Source organism: Nicotiana tomentosiformis, chromosome 7 (genome assembly GCF_000390325.3).
Source record: "Nicotiana tomentosiformis chromosome 7, ASM39032v3, whole genome shotgun sequence".
In the NCBI taxonomy this organism is placed as follows: domain Eukaryota; kingdom Viridiplantae; phylum Streptophyta; class Magnoliopsida; order Solanales; family Solanaceae; genus Nicotiana; species Nicotiana tomentosiformis.
This window is the reverse complement of record NC_090818.1, coordinates 108,790,441-108,812,310: the sequence shown is the minus strand read 5'-3', so window position 1 is coordinate 108,812,310 and position 21,870 is coordinate 108,790,441. Positions and strand designations below refer to the sequence as shown.

Below are 21,870 nucleotides of genomic sequence, written 5' to 3'. Positions count from 1 at the left end.
GACTCCTCGTTACTTCAGTTAATTCAAAGAGAATCCAGGTTGGCTAAACATTCGAGTAAAATAAAACATTACTCTATCTTGATCAAAACAGACATTTACAGTAGAAGACGGGTGTAATAAAATGCTACAGTTGCTCTTTTATAGCAGTTAACTCCACTCATTGGGCTCGATTTGAACCTTGGTCGAATTGGATGAGCCGATTTATCCTTAAGCCCCACAGAGTAAGGACATGAGCAAAGCAAAACCTTGTTGCGTCAAATCTTTCCACGTGGCTATAATTAACGTGATAACACTCGTCCAAATTAACACTAGAATGCAATAGATCAAAAATAGTAAAAGAAATCCATTCATCAGTTCATGGCTACGCACATAAATATTTTATAAATTACAGTCATGTTCATCTTGCGCACAAATTAATTACAATAGGAATACTTATGCAAAAATACCCCTTTTCTACATGGATCTATACTAATTTCATGCATCAAAGCAATTCATAATTAAATCAAGTTGGCAGGTGATATTGGAATACATTTCGAACACATGAAATAGAGAAAATTACTGCAAATTCATGGTATTATATCACCCAATCAATAATTACATGATCTGAATCAAGTTCATACCTCAACAACAATGTGTAGATTTCCGAATAGCTAAATAAAAGCAGAATAGGCGAATCAACAGAACATGAACAACAAAACAACAGTGGATAGCAGTTCCATAGCTCAAATAGCACTCGGATTCCCGGAAATTATGAAGTAACGAAGCAGAATTAGAAAATAGTCTTGAAATCCCTCTTTTGTTTCTGTTTTTGTTTTGGTTTTTGGAACTCTTTTTGAATTTTTTGATTTTTTAATTCCAAAATTTATCTCTCCTAGTGTGTGAATATCCGTGTGTGAGAAGATGAGTAGAGGAGGGTGAGATTAGAGAGGGGATCTAGGAGGCGGCTAGGGTTTTCTAAAGGGGGGATCCGTCTCCTGTCTTCTCTGTGGAAGGGAAATTAGGGTCCCTTAAAGAGAGGGGGTTCGGTTGGGCCAGGCGGGTCATGAAAATTGAGCTTCTAAAGGGATGGGCTTGACTAAACCAATTTGTGTAGCTAAACTATTATATATATTTTACTCACTAATTGACTAATAACCTAATTAATTAACTAGCTTAAGAATGCATGTAGAGTTACTAATGTATTTTTTGGTATTTTAGTGTTTTACAAATGCAATTGATTATGCAATTAAAAAATTTCTTTTTAAAAAAACAAAAATTCAAAATATTTTTTGTATTTTTCTTTAGGATTTAAAATGAAACTTAAAAATGGATCAAACATGAATACGTACAAAGCAAACTAAGTAAAAATATAGAAAAATAATTTAAAGCTATTTTTTGGATTTTTTAGGAGTAATTTTATATTAGGGCAAAAATTAGGTGCTCACAGCTGTCCCTCTTTGCTCAGAAACATGAAGAGTTTTCGGGCAAAGATAAAGTGAGCAATTACGAGAAATTTTTGCCCGTTTGGATACTCCATGGGAAGCGTTTATTTTTGAAAAGTTTGACCGAACCTTGCTTCGGAGGTTGCCTACATATCCTTGGCTATAAAGGAATCAGGTCAGTGTAGTTCTAGAAGTTTAGGTAGCTGGGACTACCGAGAAGCTATGATTTCACTGTTGTTGCTGCTATTTACTGCTTGCTGAGCTCCTTATTACACCAAAGTCAAAATGAAAAAGACTAACTAAGCCTATCAGTTACGAGTTACAAGATTCCTATCTATGAGTCTTTTGAAGCTTGATCTTGAGTTTTGGCTGGTTCTTCATACAGACTCTGATCTGAACCTCGATGCTTGCTAGATGCAGGTGGTAGTTCATTCTTCTTCGCCTTTTCGGATCAAGATGGGACATGCAAAGCTTGCGACTTCAATTATGTCTTGAGCAGCCCATATCTTTTCATCTGCTTCTGCATTTTGAATTCACTTCATTTTTTTTCTTTTATTCTGGATTGAGACTTCTTCTTTTGGTCATCCCAGACTGTCGACTTGCATTCTTGAGGCGATCTTCTGTACTTCTAACTTGAATGGAATTCTAAAATGACTTCCCTCGTTCTTCAGGTGGCACCTGCAACTGACTTAAAATTTGAAATGAATTCCCTCGGTCTCCAGGTGGGCGCCTGCTAATGACTAGAAAATAGAAACAAATTCCCTCATTCTCCAGGTGGGCGCCTGCCGCTAACTTAAAACTTAAAATGAATTCCTATTTCTCCAGGTGGGCGCCTGATGCTGACTTAAAACTTGAAATAAATTTCCTCATTCGCCAGGTGGGCGCCTGATGACTTAAAACTTAAAATAAATTCCCTCATTCTCCAGGTGGGCGCCTGCTGACTTTAAAAACTTAAAATGAATTCCCTCGTTTTCTAGGTGGGTGCCTGATGTTGACTTAACACTTGCAATGAATTCCCTCGTTCTCCAGGTGGGCGCCTGATGTTGACTTAAAACATGAAATAAATTCCCTCGTTCTCCAGGTGGGTGCCTGATGACTTAAAACTTGAAATAAATTCCTTCATTCTCCAGGTAGGCGCCTGCTGACTTAAACACTTGAAATAAATTTCCTCGTTTTCTAGGTGGGTGCCTGATGTTGACTTAACACTTGAAATGAATTCCCTCATTCTCCAGGTGGGCGTCTGATGCTTACTTAACACTTGAAATGAATTCCCTCATTCTCCAGGTGGGCGCCTGCTGTTCACTTAAAACTTGAAATAAATTCTCTCATTCTCCAGGTGGGTGCCTGCTTACTTAAAATTTAAAATGAATTCCCTAGTTTTCCAGGTGGGTGCCTGATGCTGACTTAAAACTTGAAATGAATTCCCTCATTCTCCAGGTGGGCGCCTGCTATTGACTTAATACTTGCAATAAATTCCCTCATTCTCCAGGTGGGCGCCTACTGACTTAAAAACTTGAAATGAATTCCCTCGTTTTCCAGGTGAGTGCCTGATGTTGACTTAACACTTGAAATGAATTCCCTCATTCTCCAGGTGGGCGCCTGATGCTGACTTAAAACCTGAAAAGAATTCTCTCGTTCTCTAGGTGTGCGCCTCATGACTTAAACTTGAAATGAATTCCCTCATTCTCCAGGTGGGCGCCTAATGCTGACTTAAAACTTGAAATAAATTCCCTCATTCTTCAGGTGGGCGCCTGCTGACTTAAAAACTTGAAATGAATTCCCTCGTTTTCCAGGTGGGTGCCTGATACTACAACAAAATAGACAAAACAGAAGAAACTTTTCTGCCCCAGTTTGCACTAGGAAGATTTGTTAGTTGTTAGCAGAACTATAAATCACATATGCTATTGATGAATGATGCAATGATGAGAGTAAAATTAAAGACTCGACTAGGATGTGCATCTCCTAGGGATGAAGCTTGAATGAACCAAACTAGGAAGTGCATCTCCTATGGGTGAAATCTCAATTTAGGAAGTGCGTCTCCTAAAAGTATATCCTGAAAGACCCAGACTAGGTTGTGCATCTCCTAAGGGTGAATCTCAATTTAAGAAGTGCGTCTCCTAAAGAAATAAAAATCTAAAAAATCCAAACTAGGAAGTGAGTCTCTTAGAATTGAGATTGAGCTTGCGGAAAACTATAAACTAAGCTCGACTAAACCAAAAACTGACCCTATTCTCCAGGCGGGACCCTGATTTCAAGAAAACTAAAGATTGATAACTTAAGAAAACTAGAAATTAACCTTTCTTTTTTTAAATCCAGACTTCCCTTTTTAAAAAAAAAAAATTATTATCCTAGGAGAAATTTCATCAGACTAGGTTTTAGTCTTAGGAGAAAGATTCATCAGACTAAGACGTCTATCCTAGGAGAAAGTTCATCAGACTAAGACTTCGATCCGAGGAGAAAATTCATCAGACTAAGACTTTGTATCCTAGGAAAAAATTCATCGGACTAGGTTTTTTTTTTTTTGTTATCTTAGGAGAAAGATTAATCAGACTAAGATTTCTATATCTTAGGAGAAAAATTCATTAGACTAATATTTTGATCCTAGGAGAAAGTTTATCAGACTAGGTTATCTATCTTAGAAGAAAGATTCATCAGACTAGGTCTCTTTTTTATTATCTTAGGAGAAAGATTCATCAGACTAAGACGTTTATCCTAGGAGAAAAAATGTGAAGAGCAATGGCAATATTTTATGCACACTGGCAAGACAAATAAAGGTAAAGATTTGAGAAACTTCCCTATGACGGCTCTTCTCTTCTCTTTTTTTTCTTTTGAACCACTTTCCTTGCACTGTTTTGTTCCTGTTTCAAACAAAGGAAATTTTGTCAGTTTTAAAAGTGGTGGTCGGTTTGTGGCCTTGAGTCTTGGGCACCTTGGCTTTTGCTCAATCAGCTTGAGTCGGTTTCAAGAGACTTTTTGCTTTACATCAACCCTGATCGTTTCACACCCAGTACCATTTGTATTTGTGGCTCAATCAGCCTTATCCCAACTGGAGATCTTTGCTTAGGTGACCTTTTCTATGTCTTGAATGTCTTTCTTCTTTTTGAGCAATTTGTCTGTCAGAGAGAATCACAGCTGGTAAGTGTCTTTTGCATGATGTGCACACTTCATAGTTCTTGTTCAGTACTACAGAGAGCCCGATCCCCTGATTAACCTCGAGGTTATCTTTGCTTGCTTTAGCCAAGTAGGATGACAAGGGTATTTTGGGGGGAAGCCTTTGCATGAATCCTCAAGACATGTTGACTGTAACACCTGACTGTGCTTGCCAAATTTACTTTGTGCAACTGAAAAGCTGGTAGCATATTTTGAAATCTTTTCTTGCTTGTTTTGACAAGGACTGACTCAGAGTGAAGGGGCACAATGATGCAAAGAAACAAGTATTAACAAGAAATGCCCCTGTCGGAAGGACAGAAGGAAGAGTTTTTTTTTCTTTTTCTTTTTTTTTTTCTTTTTATTTTGCGGTAACTAGCCTTAATGATCATGACATGCATTTTGGACTTAACGGTCTGATCTATCAAACTGACCTATCTTTCCTTTTACTATTCTTATGACCTTTGAAGTCGGGCTTGCTCGTACCAATCCTTTACATCAACTTCACAACTCACTTTCGACTATTGGTGCCCCGAGAGATTTTCAACAAGTCTCTCTCATTTATTTATCTCTACTTACCGTCGCCTTACAGTGCCCGTGAGGGTTTTCACTAGTAAGACTCTCTCATTTTTTTTTATTTTCCTTTTTCTTTGCTTTCTTGTGTGAGAAACTTGATGGTGTTCTATGTCATGTGACAACTGTTGCTCATTGCATGCGTCTCTTGGCATTCTTGAAAGCTGATTATGAGGTCTTTATTCGGAAGGTTTTTGGATAGGGTTGGAAATAAGGGACATCACAAGGCTCCAAGTAGACTCAATATGATGGGTTGTACACTTACAACTCTCGGAATCGACTCTTTAAAAAAAACTAAAACAAACTCATGCCCCAGTTTTATATACTGGGATTTTTGGATTTTTTTTATTATTTATTTGGTTGGACCGAACCGTGTAAGGCTGCCTACGTATCCTTTTTTTTAAGGAATCAGGTCTAACGTAGTTCAAACATCTGACCTAATATTATCATTTTTCATCTTTCTTTCTGCTCTTTTTTTCTTTTTTTCCTTTTTTTTTTCTCTTTTTTTTTTTCAGAACAAGTTGCCCAACTTCTATTTTCTGGGACATGGACCTTTGACTATTCTATTTTTTTTGTTTTACTTGTACTTTCTAAGAGTTGCCCCAGTTTGGTCTCTTGGGGCATGGACTTTTCTTTTCATTTTTTTGAACTTTTGACTCTAAACTTAATTCCAAAAGAGGATGGTCAAAGAAAATAACACAGGCTCAAAAGGGGTAACAAAGGGTATAAAGTGTTTGGATGGCACAAAAAGGGCCTCCTAGCCTCGAGAATGCCAATTATAGTATCCTTTCATGATCACAACATTGATGAGCATGTCTATCTTCTTGGTGTGTCGTGGTCGGAAGACACTTTTCACCCATTAATGTCAAACTTTCCAATAAACTTCAATTGATTCTTCCTCAAAACCCGACCTTCACAATGATTTGAAGGTAAAGATCATTAATCTCCACGGGTCATTTTATTCGAGCTTAATTCCAAAGTGTTTCAACTCTTTATTCATCCTCAAAAGTTCCTTTTTCTCATTTATCCAATTCAAGCTTAAATCAGTTTTCTAAGATCTGGCCAAAAATTCCGCATGCATATCATATCACTAAAACTAGCGGGAAAAGAACTAAGCATGAAATGACACAAAAGGAAAAACTATTTTTCATTGAGTAAACAACAAGACAAACAACCTAAAATCTGAGTTACAACCCTAAAATAACCCGGCTAATGAAAATAGCAACCAAATGGACAGACAAGACTCACACAAACAAAATAGAGGGATAGAAGGGTTTGACTCAATAAAATAAACAAAATCTGGATCACACCCTGGAATAACCCAGATAATAGAAAAAACATCAAAACAAGCTACCAAGATTCCTTCCTAGTGAGGAGGGAATGACTTTTCAATTGCTAAGCTTAACATTTAGCCACAAATTTGCTCATCAGAATCACCATGGCCTTCTCCAATTTCAGTCGGCAAGTTCCCGAGAGGATTCTCATACTCCATATCACCACACATCATCCCCACAAAGTGTTCATCATCATGTGCATGTAAAGGATTCTGCGTAATATTCTGGGTGTCATTATCTTGGATCACAATCAGGTTTTCCAGGATCATCCTTTCTATTTCTCTTTTCAAATCCCGACAACTTTCAGCATTGTGCCCCTGGAAATTGGAATGGTATTCACACCTTTTAGAAGGGTCAAAGCTTCTTGCACGTGGGTCCACATAATTTGGAGGAATAGGTGCAATCATGTCATAATGCTTTAATTTCTCAAACACACTTGCATAGGACTCTCCTATTGGTATAAAGTTATCTTTCATCCTTTGTTCCCCTCTATACCCCTGTCTTGGATGTGGGTTATAGAGCACTTGAAAATTTTATGGAGGCTGGTGGAGATTTTGCGGTGCTGGTGCTCGCCTTCTGGGGTGTCTTGGTGGCTGGACAACATACTGTAGTGGAGCAATAGAGTATTGTGGGTTCTGAGGTGGATAGTAGTGCTCAGGGGAATCATCGGAAACCTGATGAGGCTGCTCATACCTTCGAGATGTTCTCCTAGGACCTCTTCTCGACCTTATTGTCATCATGGTTTCTTCATCCTTCTCATTCGTGTCACTAATATTATCAGATGCAATCTGCACAGCCTGAGTTGCAGCTTTGAGAACTGCTTGACTTATAATTTTGCCTGTCTTAAGGCCTTTCTCAACCATTTCCCTAATTTTGATTGCTTCCGAGAAGGATTTGCCCACTGCGAACATCATGATTTGAAAATAATCTAGCTCTTGATCCTGAAGGAAGACAGTGATTAGCTCGTGGTCATCCATGGGTGGCTTAACTCTAGCCGCTTGCTCTCTCCATTTAATGGCATATTCTCTGAAACTTTCAGTTGGTTTCTTCTTCAGGTTTGGAAGGGAATTGCGGTCTGAGGCGATATCGATGTTGTATTGGAACTGTTTGACAAAGGCCTGGGCCATGTCATCCCAGACATGCCAGTGAGAGGTTTCTTGATCCATAAACCATTTAGAGGCTACCCCTGTCAGGCTTTCCCCGAAATAAGCCATTACTAGTTCTTTTATTCCCTCCACACCTCTTAGCTGATTGCAATACCTTTTCAAGTGGGCTATGGGGTCTCCATGTCCATCATACTGTTCAAATTTGGGAGTCTTAAAACCAAGTGGCAAACGAACACTGGGGAACATATATAGATCCTTGAAGGCAATACTCTTCTGACATGCCGACCCTTGCATGTTTTTCAATTTTTGTTCTAAGCTTTTCACTCTTTGGGTCATTTCTTCTTGTGTCATCTTTCGGGTAGGCTTCTCAATCTTTGAAGGAAGATCAAATAGGTACGAGTGGTACTCAGGAGAATGGTATTGTTCTTGTTGGGTAGCAAATTGTGACTCATGACTTTTCTTTTGTACCATTGTTGGTTGTGGGATAGTGCAAATAGGCATAACAGCAGTGATTGTCTGATTGGTTGTCAATGGCACACTTTGGGAGCGCGCAACAGAAGTTCCAGTTATAGTCGTACAGTTGGGATAAAGACTGAAGCCAAATGGATAGGATCGATCAGACAATGAGACAGTAGTGGTAATAGTCGAGATGGGTGTGAATTTTTGGAAAACATGAGAAAGGGGTGGTCCTTGACCATTGGCCGATGCTTGACACATTTCAGTCATTTGCTGTTTCGATATTCTATTTTCCTCAACCACAGTAGACTCTTGTTGAACCCTCTGACCCCGAGTCTCTTGACCACTCGTAACAGCTTCAATGTCAGTTGTGAATGACATTTTTTCTTTGGATTTTGTGTTGCCAGCTTACCACAAACAGACCACCTCAAACTTTCATCTGTGATTCAAAATAAGAGACACGTTAGAATGGACTCAGTCGGTCCTTATTATTATCATCATCATTTTTTTAACACTTTATTTTATGGTCGATCGAACCTGATGTGTGTTGCCTACGTATCATGTAGGAACATGAATCAGATCTTGCGTAGTTCGGGAAGATCAGAAATAAAGTAAATAAACTAATTCTTTTTGGACTTTGATTTTTTTTTTTAGTTTTCTAATGAAAAATTTATAAAGAAGAAAGAAAATATTTTTGGAATTTGATTTTTGATTTTTTTTTCTAATTTTTTCCGAAAGGACTTCTATATAAGAAAGAAAAAATATTTTTTGGCTTTTGATGTTTTTTTTTTTTTTTTGGATTTTTGGTAGAAAGACTTTCTAAAACAAATGTAGAAAATATTTTTTTTTTGGATTTTTATTTCATTTGTTTTATTTTTCTAATAAAAGACTCCTACAAATAAAATATTTTTTTGGTTTAAAAATTTTCTTATTTTTTTTATTTTTTTTGGATTTTCTAAAAAAAAAACTCCTAAAGGAATTAAACGAAAATATTTTTGGACTTTTTGAAAATTGTGGTCTAAAAAAAGACTTTCTAAAGAGGAGATAAAGAAAAATATTTTTGGATTTTTTGAAAATTGTGGTCTAAAAGAAAGACTTTCAAAAGAGGAGTAAAGTAAAATATTTTTGGATTGTTTGAAAATTGTGGTCTAAATGAAAGACTTTCTAAAGAGGAGGTAAAGGAAAATATTTTTGGATTTTTTGAAAATTGTGGGCCGAAACCGATGAGGTTTGCCTACGTATCTCACATCCGGTGAGAATCAGACCCGCGTAGTTCTGCCATTTTGATGCACAGAAAAATATGATTTGTTTCGAAATAATTTTCTCTTTTTATTCTTGAAATTTTGACAGAGTAACGGGGTTTTATTTTTGAATACCGGGATTGTCAAAACCAGGCGTTGCAACTCGAGCCGAGGGGGGCAGCGTACCGGGAATACAGAAGCTTCACCGGCTTTGCAACTTGTTTGAACCTCGTTCTAAAATTAGGATATGACTCTAACAGAAAAGAAGCCACGCGAAACGCATGCTTCCCAGAAAATTTAGAAGACTCAGAGAGAAGAAAGGTTTTCGTAATAGTTTATATACAGTTCACAACAATATCAAAGCGGTAAAGAGAGGCAATTAGCACATTAGGCTCAAACAAATAATATCAAACAATCATGAAAGCCAAGCATAACAGATATCTAAGCTCGAATTCTGAACCCTGAACCAGAGATTCTGGGTTCTTGTCCCCAACAGAGTCGCCAGAGCTGTCACACCTCCTTTTTTCCGAGGGGATAGGGAATAAGAGAGTTTTTCCAATTAAGTGACATTAATCGAAATGAGATTATTTATTTATCAGAGTCGCCACTTGGAATAATTTTCTGGTGTCCCAAGTCACCGGTTTATTTTAAATTTCAAATCGAGAAAATTTGACTCTATTTATGATCCGCGAACACAGAAGACCGGGTAAGGAATTCTGTTAACCCGGGAGAAGGTGTGAGGCACTCTCGGGTTCCGTGGTTTTAGCACGGTCGCTTAACAATTAATACTTGGCCCAATTATCTGATTTATTACATATTTAAAGCCTATTGTGCATTTTTACTTTTTAACCGCTTTTAATTATTTATGGAATTATTTCAGGAACAAGTCACGATGTCGTACACTTTTCGTTTTGGCACACGTCGCAAACCGCGCCACATGAAATGCACCCGCGATTTACGACATTCTTATTTTTATTATTATTTGAAGTTGTAAAGTCGAGTCACGTGAAACGCGCACTCAAATTTGGAGTTTATGTATCATGATTAAGTCACCGGAACCGTACTCATAATCACAATAATTTATTTATGAATCACGCCTAAAGCAAGTCTACATTTGGACTCCTCGTTACTTCAGTTAATTCAAAGAGAATCCAGGTTGGCTAAACATTCGAGTAAAATAAAACGTTACTCTATCTTGATCAAAACAGACATTTACAGCAGAAGACAGGTGTAATAAAATGCAACAGTTGCTCTTTTATAGCAGTTAACTCTACTCATTGGGCTCGATTTGAGCCTTGGTCGAATTGGATGAGCCGATTTATCCTTAAGCCCCACAGAGCAAGGACATGAGCGAAGCAAAACCTTGTTGCGCCAAATCTTTCCACGTGGCTATAATTAACGTGATAACACTCGTCCAAATTTACACTAGAATGCAATAGATCAAAAATATTAAAAGAAATCCATTCATCAGTTCATGGCTTCGCACATAAATATTTTATAAATTACAGTCATGTTCATCTTGCGCACAAATTAATTACAATAGGAATACTTATATAAAAATACCCCTTTTTTACATGGATCTATACTAATTTCATGCATCAAAGCAATTCATAATTAAATCAAGTTGGCAGGTGATATTGGAATACAATTCATAATTAAATCAAGTTGGCAGGTGATATTGGAATACATTTCGAACACATGAAATAGAGAAAATTACTGCAAATTCATGGTATTATAGCACCCAATCAATAATTACATGATCTGAATCAAGTTCATACCTCAACAACAATGTGTAGATTTCCGAATAGCTAAATAAAAGCAGAACAAGCGAATCAACAGAACAAGAACAACAAAACAACAGTGGATAGCAGTTCCATAGCTCAAATAGCACTCGGATTCACGGAAATTATGAAGTAACGAAGCAGAATTAGAAAATAGTCTTGAAATCCCTCTTTTGTTTCTGTTTTTGTTTTGGTTTTTGGAACTCTTTTTGAATTTTCTGATTTTTTTAATTCCAAACTTTATCTCTGCTAGTGTGTGAATATCCGTGTGTGAGAAGATGAGTAGAGGAGGGTGAGATTAGAGAGGGGATCTAGGAGGCGGCTAGGGTTTTCTAAAGGGGGGAATTGTCTCTTGTCTTCTCTGCGGAAGGGAAATTAGGATCCCTTAAAGAGAGGGGGTTCGGTTGGGCCAGGCGGATCATGAAAATTGGGCTTCTAAAGGGATGGGCTTGACTAAACCAATTTATGTGACTAAACTATTATATATATTTTACTCACTAATTGACTAATGACCTAATTAATCAACTAGCTTAAGAATGCATGTAGTGTTACTAATGTATTTTTTTGTATTTTAGTGTTTTACAAATGCAATTGATTATGCAATTATTTTTTATTTATTTATTTTTTAAAAAAAATCAAAATATTTTTTGTATTTTTCTTTAGGATTTAAAATGAAACTTAAAAATGCATCAAACATGAATACGTACAAAGCAAACTAAGTAAAAATATAGAAAAATAATTTAAAGCTATTATTTGGATTTTTTTAGGAGTAATTTTATATTAGGGGAAAAATTAGGTGCTCACATGATGTTGTGATTTTCTTGTGTTTACTTTTATACCTTGTGCAATTTGTCTTGTTGTTGGTAAATTGATAACAATCTGATTTATGTTGAAATTGAGAGCCTGTGGCTATTGCCAGGCGGTTTATAAAATAAAATATGGGCACGAGGTGCCGTGAAAATGATAATGATACTTGGCATGTGAATTATCCGTGAAGTTGAGATATGAAATGAGGGCACGAGGTGCCGAAGAAATATGATGATTTAATTATGGGCACGAGGTGCCGTAGAAATATGAAAAAGGGGGAGACCCGTATTTTTAAGATTATGAAATGAGGTGTCACATGGTGACTTTTTAATTGAAAGAATTATATTCAAAATATTTATTTGAAAGGATTTTTGCTTAGAAAGTATTATATGAAAGAATTGTATTTGAAAGATATTTATTTGAGGAAATTATATTTGAAAAGATTTATTGATAGAATTATATTTGAAAAATAATTATTTGAGAAAATTATATTTGAAAGAGAGTTATCTGGAAGAATTATATGTGAAAGACATTTATTTGAAGGACTTGATTTAATTAGGTGTAATTGTGTTTATTAATTATTGAGTAATATTAATGATATTCTTGTTGTCTGTTGTGCATATCACTGGTTGTTTTATCCTGCCCTTATTATTATTATTATTATTATTATTATTATTATTATTATTATTATTATTATTATTATTATTATTATTATTATTATTATTATTATTATTATTATTATTATTTGTCTCCTATTATTTTGTATATTATATTGCACAGGTTATTAGACTAGTGAGTGTCTTGACTGTACCTCGTCTCTGCTCCATTGAGGTTAGTCTTGATACTTACTGGGTACCGACAGTGGTGTACTCATACTACACTTCTACACATTTTTGTGCAGAGCCAGGTATTGGAGACATCGGACTTGAGAAGAGTTAAAGCGGGATCGTAAGGATTCAAGGTAGAGTTGCTTGGTCGTCACAGTCTCTTGGAGTCTTTTCATTTCATTGTACTGTTAGTTTTAATCAAACAGTATTGTATATTCGGTCCTCGTGATCATTCCATGTATTCAGTTAGAGTTCGTGACTCAGTACTACCAGTCTTGGGAGGTTGTACATTCATATTTGTTCCGTTGTTAGTTTTGGTTACTTATTTAATTAAAAAAATTGGCTCCAAAAATGTAATTGAAATCGGCTTACCTGTTCTTAGAGATTAGGTGCCATCACGACGCCTGTGGTGGAATTTTTGGGTCGTGACATTCATATTCCAGAAGACACCAAACCTATTACATTTGGACCATACAAATCCAGAAAATCTTACTCTCATATTCATTACTCCTACATTCCTAAAATATCTTTTGATGTGGGGATTGGTGATAAATTAATTTATTTCAAAAGATACTTTGGAATAGTATGTGGCTTCTTGCATGAAATCATATGTCCATGTGGCAATATCTTCAATGAAACTTAACCAATTGTCATGCTAAATAACAAGTGGCATATGTGTGGACAAGTGTGTAAGTGTCCAATACACTTGAAAAGATTATCAGAAATATTCCCTTTCTTCCCTTTCCTTCTTACACGTTTTGGTCAGTATGCTTTCCAACCAAAGCTTTAGTAATCTCCATTAATCATTAGCTATTATTCATAGCTAGCCACTGAAAAATAGAGAAAAACTTTATTTTTTTTTTAAGAAATTCCTATTCTAATTATTCCTTAAGATTTGCTGGTGTATTATTTAACTTTGCTGATTTCTGTATCCTCTAAATAAATAGAGATGGGCTTGTTTAATCCTGGGAAAGCATTTCACAATGCTGAAATAGTTTCTTAGGAATGTGCCTAGCACAACTCAAGCCAATCTGTGTCAAATAATATCATTGCAGTATTATTATCGTTATTTTTCGGTGTCATTTCCTACATTAATTACTAGTCTTATTCTTTAAGTTATTAATTCAGCTTATCATCCATAAATTGCATGTAATTAGTCCCACAGAGTTGGCTTCCTTTATCTCTTCGAGCTCTTCTCTTTTGATTCTTTTAGAACTCTTCATTGTTTCTTAAGCGCTAAACTTTTCTGCCACCGTTAACTTGGCCTTAATCCAACGAAAATTTGAGTGGAAAATTGAGAAATTTCCACCTTTAGATACGTAAGATTGACTGTTACATGCAATAGGAATAACCAAACAGAAGCATGTTCAACAAAATTTGGAGTTCAGGGCCGGCTCAACCGTCAAGTAAGTGAAGCACTTAGCTTTAAACTTAGCTTTAGACTTAGCAAAGTTTTAGGCCCTAAAAATTTATTATCGTTATATATATCACCTTTATCAATTTTAATTTGCACTTTTTTCCTTTTAATTTTGTTTTATGTCTCACGCATAAGTGTTAACTATATAAGTGATTTTAAAAAGTACTACTTAGTATCTATTAATTGACACAAGATGCATGTGTGATGCACGAGATGTACCGTGCCGCACACAGGAGCTAGTTTTATTAAATTTAATTGATACCTTTGATAAGATTTGGCTTCAGGCCATTAATGTTTTTGAACTGTCCCTGTTGGAGTTTTACGGTGTTTGCAGCAGGAATATCTAGATTGCATCTTGAATTATATTCTTTACTCATTGCAAATATGTTGATAGAAAGGAAGACCAGTAACCTCAAGTTGAAAGAAGTTATTGAGGACACATCTCAATCTTACAAGTGAATTGCAACAAGTGAATATCTAAGCTTTATGTAAAAAAATAAAAAATAAAAAAGGAAAAGGTCTAAAATTGCTCCCCTACTTTGTATATTGTTTACTTACTTCTGCCACCCGTTATACTTTTCGTCCAAATTTATCCCTATCATTAACAAAGTTTGCATAATTGCCCCTAACCCTAACGGATCTACACCGTGACAACTGACCCCCTCAATTTTCTCCATGTCAGCTGCCAAGTCAATAGGTTCCACCAAATAAAATACCAATGTAGAGTCCATATTACCACTTTTAATAATATCTTAGTTATTGCATTTATTAAAGTGTCACGTAAGAGTCTATGTCACTATTTAAAAATATATTTTATTTATTACACTTATTTACTAAATCAGCAAATTAAAAAAAAAATCCCAAAAAGGGCCGCTTCTTCTTCTTTTTCCTCCATGCTTCTTCATCTTTACTTCAAATATTTCGATCCAAATAAATTTTTTAACCAAACAGACTCAGATCGTCCACAACTTCTCTACATGAATATTCCCAGCAAACTCCAAAACACTTAGCTCAAACTTCAACAAATCAGAATACCCATCTTATGTTTTCGAGCTCTTTTACAGCTCCTTCAATGGTGATTGCTATTTATTTTTCAAATTTTTGAACACCAGTGTTATTCTTTCCTTTTTAAGATCCAAAATATGTTTTCTCCACTAGATTTTAGTATAAAAGAAGCAAGAAATTTCAGGATCTTGAGTCTTTTTCCAGCTTTGAACTTCGACGACCAAAAAAATAGAGTTCAAATATCTTTTACTCAAATCCACGAAATCAGTGTTTGATTCACGACATTAAGCTCAAAATGACAACAACCGGTCGATCTCCTCCATAAATAATCAACTAATCTAAGTGGAATTTGAAATTTTTAGACACCCAAAGAATATACCGTAGTGGGTTTCAAGAGCCATTATTAGAGAACACCATTGTTGACATATTGAAGGTCTTCAATTGTGATTCCTTTGATGAACCCTAATTTTTCAGCAATGATCATTTGTTAATGGGATAAGAAGACTAGATTTCATTTTGGTGGAGGTACAATCTCTGCAATGGAAAAAGGTAAAGGGAAAGAATGGAAAAAAATAAAAAAGTGTTGGAAAAGGATTTCATTTTTAGGGGGTGGCGTAAGGAGATTCTATAGGGAAATGGGAAGTTTTTTTGGTCAACTATTCAAATGAAGAATATTAGAGGGGTTGGGTGGGACCCGCTAACTTGGCAGTTGACATGGAGAAAATTGAGTGGGTCAGCTGCCACAGTGTAGATCCGTTAGAATTAGGGACAATTATGCAAACTTTGTTAACGATAGTGATAGATTTGGACGAAAAGCATAACGGGTGGCAGAAGTAAACAATATACCATAGTAGATGGGCAATTTTGGACCTTTTCCCAAAAAAAAAAACTACTGGGTTCTTCTTGAGTCGAGTCTTATGTGCTTGTCAGGTCATTCACTAATGTATTGGCCTCTTTTTTTTAAATATATATATATATATATATATATATATATATATATATATATATATATATATATATATATATATATATATATATAGTAAGATAAAACATGCTATTTTGTTTATTTGCAATGCTAAGTCCAACACATGTGAAACGAATTCAAAGAAAATTGAACTATAGTTACAATGTGTTAAGTTTAGAATTTTAATAATGATCAATAATCAAAAGAGCCTTGACTAATGACATCTAATTGTGTGCAAATTCGAAGAGCAACGACATTGATGAAAGAAAAGAAAATCATATGGGAAATCAAAGGAACCCAACGGCTATGTATTTCTAACTTTGCATCAAATGGAGAGAAAACCAATCAATCAAAGAATAAGGAAGGAAAATCAATCAATCAGACTTGCTAAAGATACTCAAGCGCACAAGAAAGGAAAGAGAGCTAATCACGGCTAGAGAGCAAATCACGGTTAGAGAGCAAATCAAGGACAATCTGCAGAAGCTCTAATCAAGGATAAACGGAGGAACCAATTCATCAAGATTAAGAATGAATCTAGCTTCCCTTTCCAAGATAGATTCATGAGGCTACCCTTGGGTCTCACTCTTAAATATCTATGCCTCATAAGGAAATGCCTCCAATCATTGCTGCTATGTGATCCCAGGAGACAAGGAATCAGAAGACTCGTCAGGCTATAAAAGAAGAAATAGAAGGGCAAAGAAGATTATGCCACTTCACATATGTTTCTACACCCTTCTATTTCTTAGTACAAATAATGTATTCTTGAGTCTACAGGTGTCGCAAAAGCTAGGAAGAGTTAGAAAATAAAACAAGAGTTGTGTCAACACTAGAAAAAAACCTTGTTAATGTATAGCGTTGGTGGTGAATGTACTAAAATCATCACTGTTATAAAAGCTTACTGAAGATCTAAGAGAACTCTTGGAACCCAAGAGAACTGAACGTAGGTACCATAGCGGTACTGAAACAGTATAAAAACTGCTGCGCCTCTTTTACTTTTCTGTTTGCTCAATTTATCTCTGTTGCGATTAATTTTTGTGTGAAGTTTAGTCGTCTAATTTCCTACTGTTGGCCTAAGTGAAGGTTAGTTTTGAAGATTGACAAAGGAAGCTCATGCATGAACCAGGTTCATCACTGGTAAGCATAGACACGGGCAGATTCAAAGCACGTGAGATGCACATGCATGAGATAAACGAAATCTGGCATAATAATAGATATTTCCTGATCGAAAAGATTGCATAAATGATAAGGAGAAGGACTCCTTACCCAACGAGAACATTATCCAAGATAAGGGAGGAGTTAGAGGTTGAGATCAACTAGAACTCTTCCACCAAGGAAGAGTAACATTATAACTCTAGTTTTTTCTACTCTACTAACTCTATAAATCGCAGGAAGTTCTCATTCTACAGTAACGCATAAAAGAAAAAGTTAAACGTGAATTGAGAGCAAAATAGCAAGGCATTTTGCAAGAAGTTCGTGTGTGATTCAAGTGTGCGAACCTGAAGCTACTTGAACCAGATAGAAGAACCAATTCCAAGTGTCTGTCTTTTATTCTAGTTCAATTGTAGTAGGTGTTTTCATATTATACCTTTCAGCTTTATCTAAAGGTAATTGTAATAGGTACTCAGAGTATTCAAGTTAGAGTTAACTTGAAGTTGTCGCAATAATTAGAGGTTGTGTGCCACAACGGGATTAGAGTTAATCCTAGGTTTACAAAAGTATTTTATAAATGCAGTTTTTGGCTTAGTGATTTAGTGAAGAGTTTTGGGGAAATCCTACTAGGAAGTAGGTCGTGATTTTTTCACCTTTTGAGCCATGTGTTTTTCATGTAAAAATCCTTACGTTCTTTAATTTATGCATTTATTATTCTGCAACAGTAGGATAAGGAACACATAGAAGAACCAGGTCCTTCTATAATCTGTGCACGCGAAAAAATTGGACACCACACAAATCATCCCTCCCCCCCTCTTGTGTGGTATTGAAGTTAAAATATCAATTGGTATCAGAGAAGGTTATCCTTGAGGATCAAGGTGAGTGCACCTTAGGAGAAGATCAAGATGAGTGCACCACCTGAAAATTGGGAAGGACAATTAACTTCTAGGCCACCACTCTTCAATGGCCAGCACTACTCCTGGTGGAAGAACAAAATGAGAGACCATATCATTAGAGAAGATTATGAGCTATGAGACATAGTTACAGATGGTCCCCTGGCTACCATGAAGAAGAATGCTGAAGGAGTAGATGTGCCAAAAACAAGAGCCGATTGCACTGCTGAGGACTTGAGAAAATGGGAGAAGAATGCTAAATCCAAGAAATGGCTTGTGTGTGGACTTGGTCCGGACGAGTACAGTAGAATTCAAAGCTGTACTACTGCTAAGGAAATTTGGGACACTTTGCAAGTTGCTCATCAAGGAACACCTCAGGTGAAGAGGTCCAGAGGAACTTTACTATATTCTCAATATGAGAATTTCACTATAAAGGAAGGGAAAACCATCCAAGAGATGTATACAAGGTTCACCACACTAACAAATGAACTTAAGTCTCTTGGAAGGGTTATTCTTGAAGAAGACAAAGTTGAGAAGATTTTGACAAGGGTTCTGCCAGTCTCATGGGAGAGCAAAATCATTGTTATTCAGGAATCAAAGAACATTGTCACTCTTAATTTGGATGAGCTAATTGGAAATCTCACTGCTTATGAACTTAGAAGGCAAACCATAAAGATGGATGTAGCCAAGAAGGAAAGGAGCCTGGTACTCAGAATTACTGAAGGTTCTGATCTAGAGGAAGATAAAATGGCTATGATCACAAAGGACTTCAAGAAGTACCTAATGAGAGGAAAGGGTTCTTCAAGAAGTGGAGGATACAACAAACCAATGAGGGCTGCTACAAGTGTGAGAAGACTGATCACCACATCAAAAACTGCCCTCAATGGGAAATTAAATGGACGAAGGAAAGAACTAAACAAAGAAACAGAAAGAAGGAACAGGTTCATCCCAAGAAAAACAAAGGATCAACAAAGGCTATAGTTGCTGCTTGGGGAGAAAGCTCAGATGAGGACTCAGATGATGAAGATGGAGATGAACAAGCACTTATGACAATTGGAGAATCCGATAAGGAATCTAAAGTAAGTATTATCCATCTAAAAGACAAGATTAAGTTTTTATCTAAAGAAAGGCTATCTGAGTTACTTCTAGATTTTATTGATGAATCTGAGGATATAAATAACAAAAAGAAACAACTGTCTAAGGAATGTGTGATTTTAAAAGCAAAGTGTAAAAACCTGGAACTTAGTGTTAGTGAGACTGTAAGTGAAAATACTGCACTAAAGAACCAGATTCATGCATTTGAATCAAATGTCCTAGAACTTAGATCTGAAACCTAAAACTAAAATTAGGAACAAGTAAGAAGACAGTTAATTGCACACAAATCACTCTAGAAGAAAATGTAGGTAAACTAAAAGATGCATTGTATAAGAAGGATGAGCAGGTAAGAATCTTGAAAGAGGATCTAGGCAAAGTAAAGCATGAACTAGACAGAACTTGTAAATAGAACAGGTCCTCCGATGTACTGTCATGGCTATAGGAACATCATAGTAGCAATAGAAGAGGAATTGGCTTTAGGAATCTGCCACCTAGCAAGTATCTCACACTTCCTAAGAACAAAATTTGCACACACTGTGGTAAGACTGGTCACTATAAAAGTGAATGCACTGCAAAAGAAAAGGCTAGTCAAAAGAATAAAAAGTTTGGTCAAGGGAAAAATAGGCTGCCAGGTTAGGCTAAAAAGAATTTGTATTATCCTTTTGCCTATAGAAAGGGACCCAAACTAGTTTGGGTTCCTAAGACTAACCCCTGATTTCCTTTTGCAGGTCAAAGAGAAGGGGAGCAGCCAAATATAGTACATGGATAGTGGCTGCTCAAAGCACATGACAGGAAGCAAGAACCAGTTTCTTTCACTTAAAGACCTCAAAGGAGGTAATGTCTCCTTTGGAAATGGGAAGAAAGGTGAAATCATTAGGGTTGGTAAGGTAGGTAAGACTGACTCTCACTCGATTGAGAATGTCTATTTGATAGACGGCCTGAAACACAATCTAATTAGTGTATCACAAATGTGTGATAGAGGTAACTTGGTAGCATTCACCTCAACTAAATGTTTTGTGATTAATCTTACCACTGACAAGATTGTTTTGCAGGAAAAAAAAGTGAACAATATATATATTGTAGATCTGTCCACATTGTCATAAAATGAACTAACTTGCTTAAGTGTGATGGACAGTGATCCCCTCCTTTGGCATAAGAGACTTGGACATGCAAGTCTGAGTCAACTCAACAAATTAGTCTCTAAGGACTTGGTGATAGGACTGCCTAACATTAAGTTCAAGGAAGACAAAGTTTGTGAGGCTTGTGCAAGGAGGAAGCAGGTAAGATCCTCTTTTAAATGCAAGAAAGTGGTAAGTACCACCAGAACGATGGAACTGGTTCATATGGATCTCTGTGGTCCAATGAGAACATTAAGCAGAGGTGATAAGAGATATGTGATGGTGCTTGTTGATGATTACTATAGGTTTACCTGGACATTGTTCTTAATATCTAAAGATGAAGCATTTGACATGTTCACTTCTTTTGTTAGAAAAACTCAGAAACAACTAGGTAATCAACTTGCATCAATTAGGTCTGATCATGGCACTGAATTTGAAAATGCTAAGTTTGCTGAATTTTGTGATGAGTATGACATAGATCATAACTTTTCTGCTCCTAGAACTCCACAACAAAATGGAGTAGTTGAAATAAAGAATAGGACACTTGAGGATATGGCTAGAACCATGCTTCTTTCTAGTAAACTGCCTCATAGCTTCTGGGCAGAAGTTGTAAATACTGCATGCTATATCATAAACAGATGCATGACTAGACCTCTTGTTGAGAAGACTCCCTATGAGTTACTTAAAGGGAGAAAACCAAATATATCCCATCTTAGGTCATTTGGATGCAAGTGCTTTGTGCACAACAATGGTAAAGACTCCCTAGGTAAGTTTGATCCCAGAAGTGATGAGGGAGTATTCTTGGGATATTCTTCACATAGTAAAGCTTATAAAGTCTATAACAAAAGAACTATGTGTGTTGAAGAAAGTGTTCATGTGATTTTTGATGAAACTAACATTCTTTCTGAGAGACAGGAACATGATGATGAAGCAATTGGGCTGGTTAGAAACTTAAATGAAACCACAGCCCAGACTGAAGCTACATTGGAGGAAGGAACAGGTGATGGAACAGGTTCATCCATCCCGGGCAACATGACATGGGAAATAGAACAAAGAGGAAATAATTCTCAAACTTCAATGGAACTTGTCCCTGAACCTGTTCCACAGCAACAAAGCATTGAATGAACATCAAGGGGAAACTAGTTGGTTGTGAAACCTTACAAGTATCAAAGTTCTCATCCCATTGAGAACATAATTACTTATCAAACCTCTGGATTCAAAACCAAATCTTCATTAAAGAATCTTTGTGATTTTGATGCTTTCTTATTTCTTATTGAACCTAAAAATGTTTCTGAGGCTTTGCAGGATGCGGACTGGGTAAATGCAATGCAAGATGAACTCAACCAATTTGAAAGGAGTCAAGTTTGGCATCTGGTACCAAGACCCCTGGACAGATCAGTAATTGGCACAAAATGGGTCTTCAGAAACAAGCTTGATGAGGATGGAACAGTTACAAGGAACAAGGCAAGATTGGTGGTTCAAGGATATAGCCAAGAGGAGGGCATAGACTATGATGAAACCTTTGCTCCAGTTGCA

The 21,870-nt window shown here is 36.3% G+C and overlaps 2 protein-coding genes and 1 long non-coding RNA gene across 4 annotated transcripts; 2 read left to right on the top strand and 1 right to left on the bottom strand.

Moving 5' to 3' along the window:
• Positions 1–319: 319 nt before the first annotated feature.
• On the bottom strand, positions 320–11,462 carry LOC104120055 (uncharacterized). Of its 2 annotated transcripts, XM_070181822.1 has the most exons (3): positions 11,057–11,462; positions 8,575–10,703; positions 320–8,476 (listed from the first exon to the last, which is right to left on the bottom strand). In XM_070181822.1, the coding sequence occupies exon 3, from the start codon at positions 8,416–8,418 to the stop codon at positions 7,009–7,011; it is 1,410 nt and encodes a 469-aa protein (XP_070037923.1). In that variant the 5' UTR covers positions 8,419–8,476; positions 8,575–10,703; positions 11,057–11,462; the 3' UTR covers positions 320–7,008. The 2 variants fall into 2 exon arrangements, with proteins under 2 accessions (XP_070037923.1, XP_009630024.2); XM_009631729.4 differs by lacking the exon at positions 8,575–10,703.
• On the top strand, positions 10,710–11,213 carry LOC138896558 (uncharacterized). The gene is made up of 2 exons (XR_011409917.1): positions 10,710–10,909; positions 10,951–11,213. It is a non-coding gene; the product is annotated as an uncharacterized lncRNA (long non-coding RNA).
• Positions 11,463–18,292: 6,830 nt separating the features above from the next.
• LOC138896178 (uncharacterized) lies at positions 18,293–19,458 on the top strand. Its single transcript, XM_070180964.1, has 3 exons — positions 18,293–18,628; positions 18,713–18,967; positions 19,027–19,458. The coding sequence occupies exons 1-3, from the start codon at positions 18,293–18,295 to the stop codon at positions 19,456–19,458; spliced, it is 1,023 nt and encodes a 340-aa protein (XP_070037065.1).
• The last annotated feature ends 2,412 nt before the right edge of the window (positions 19,459–21,870 follow it).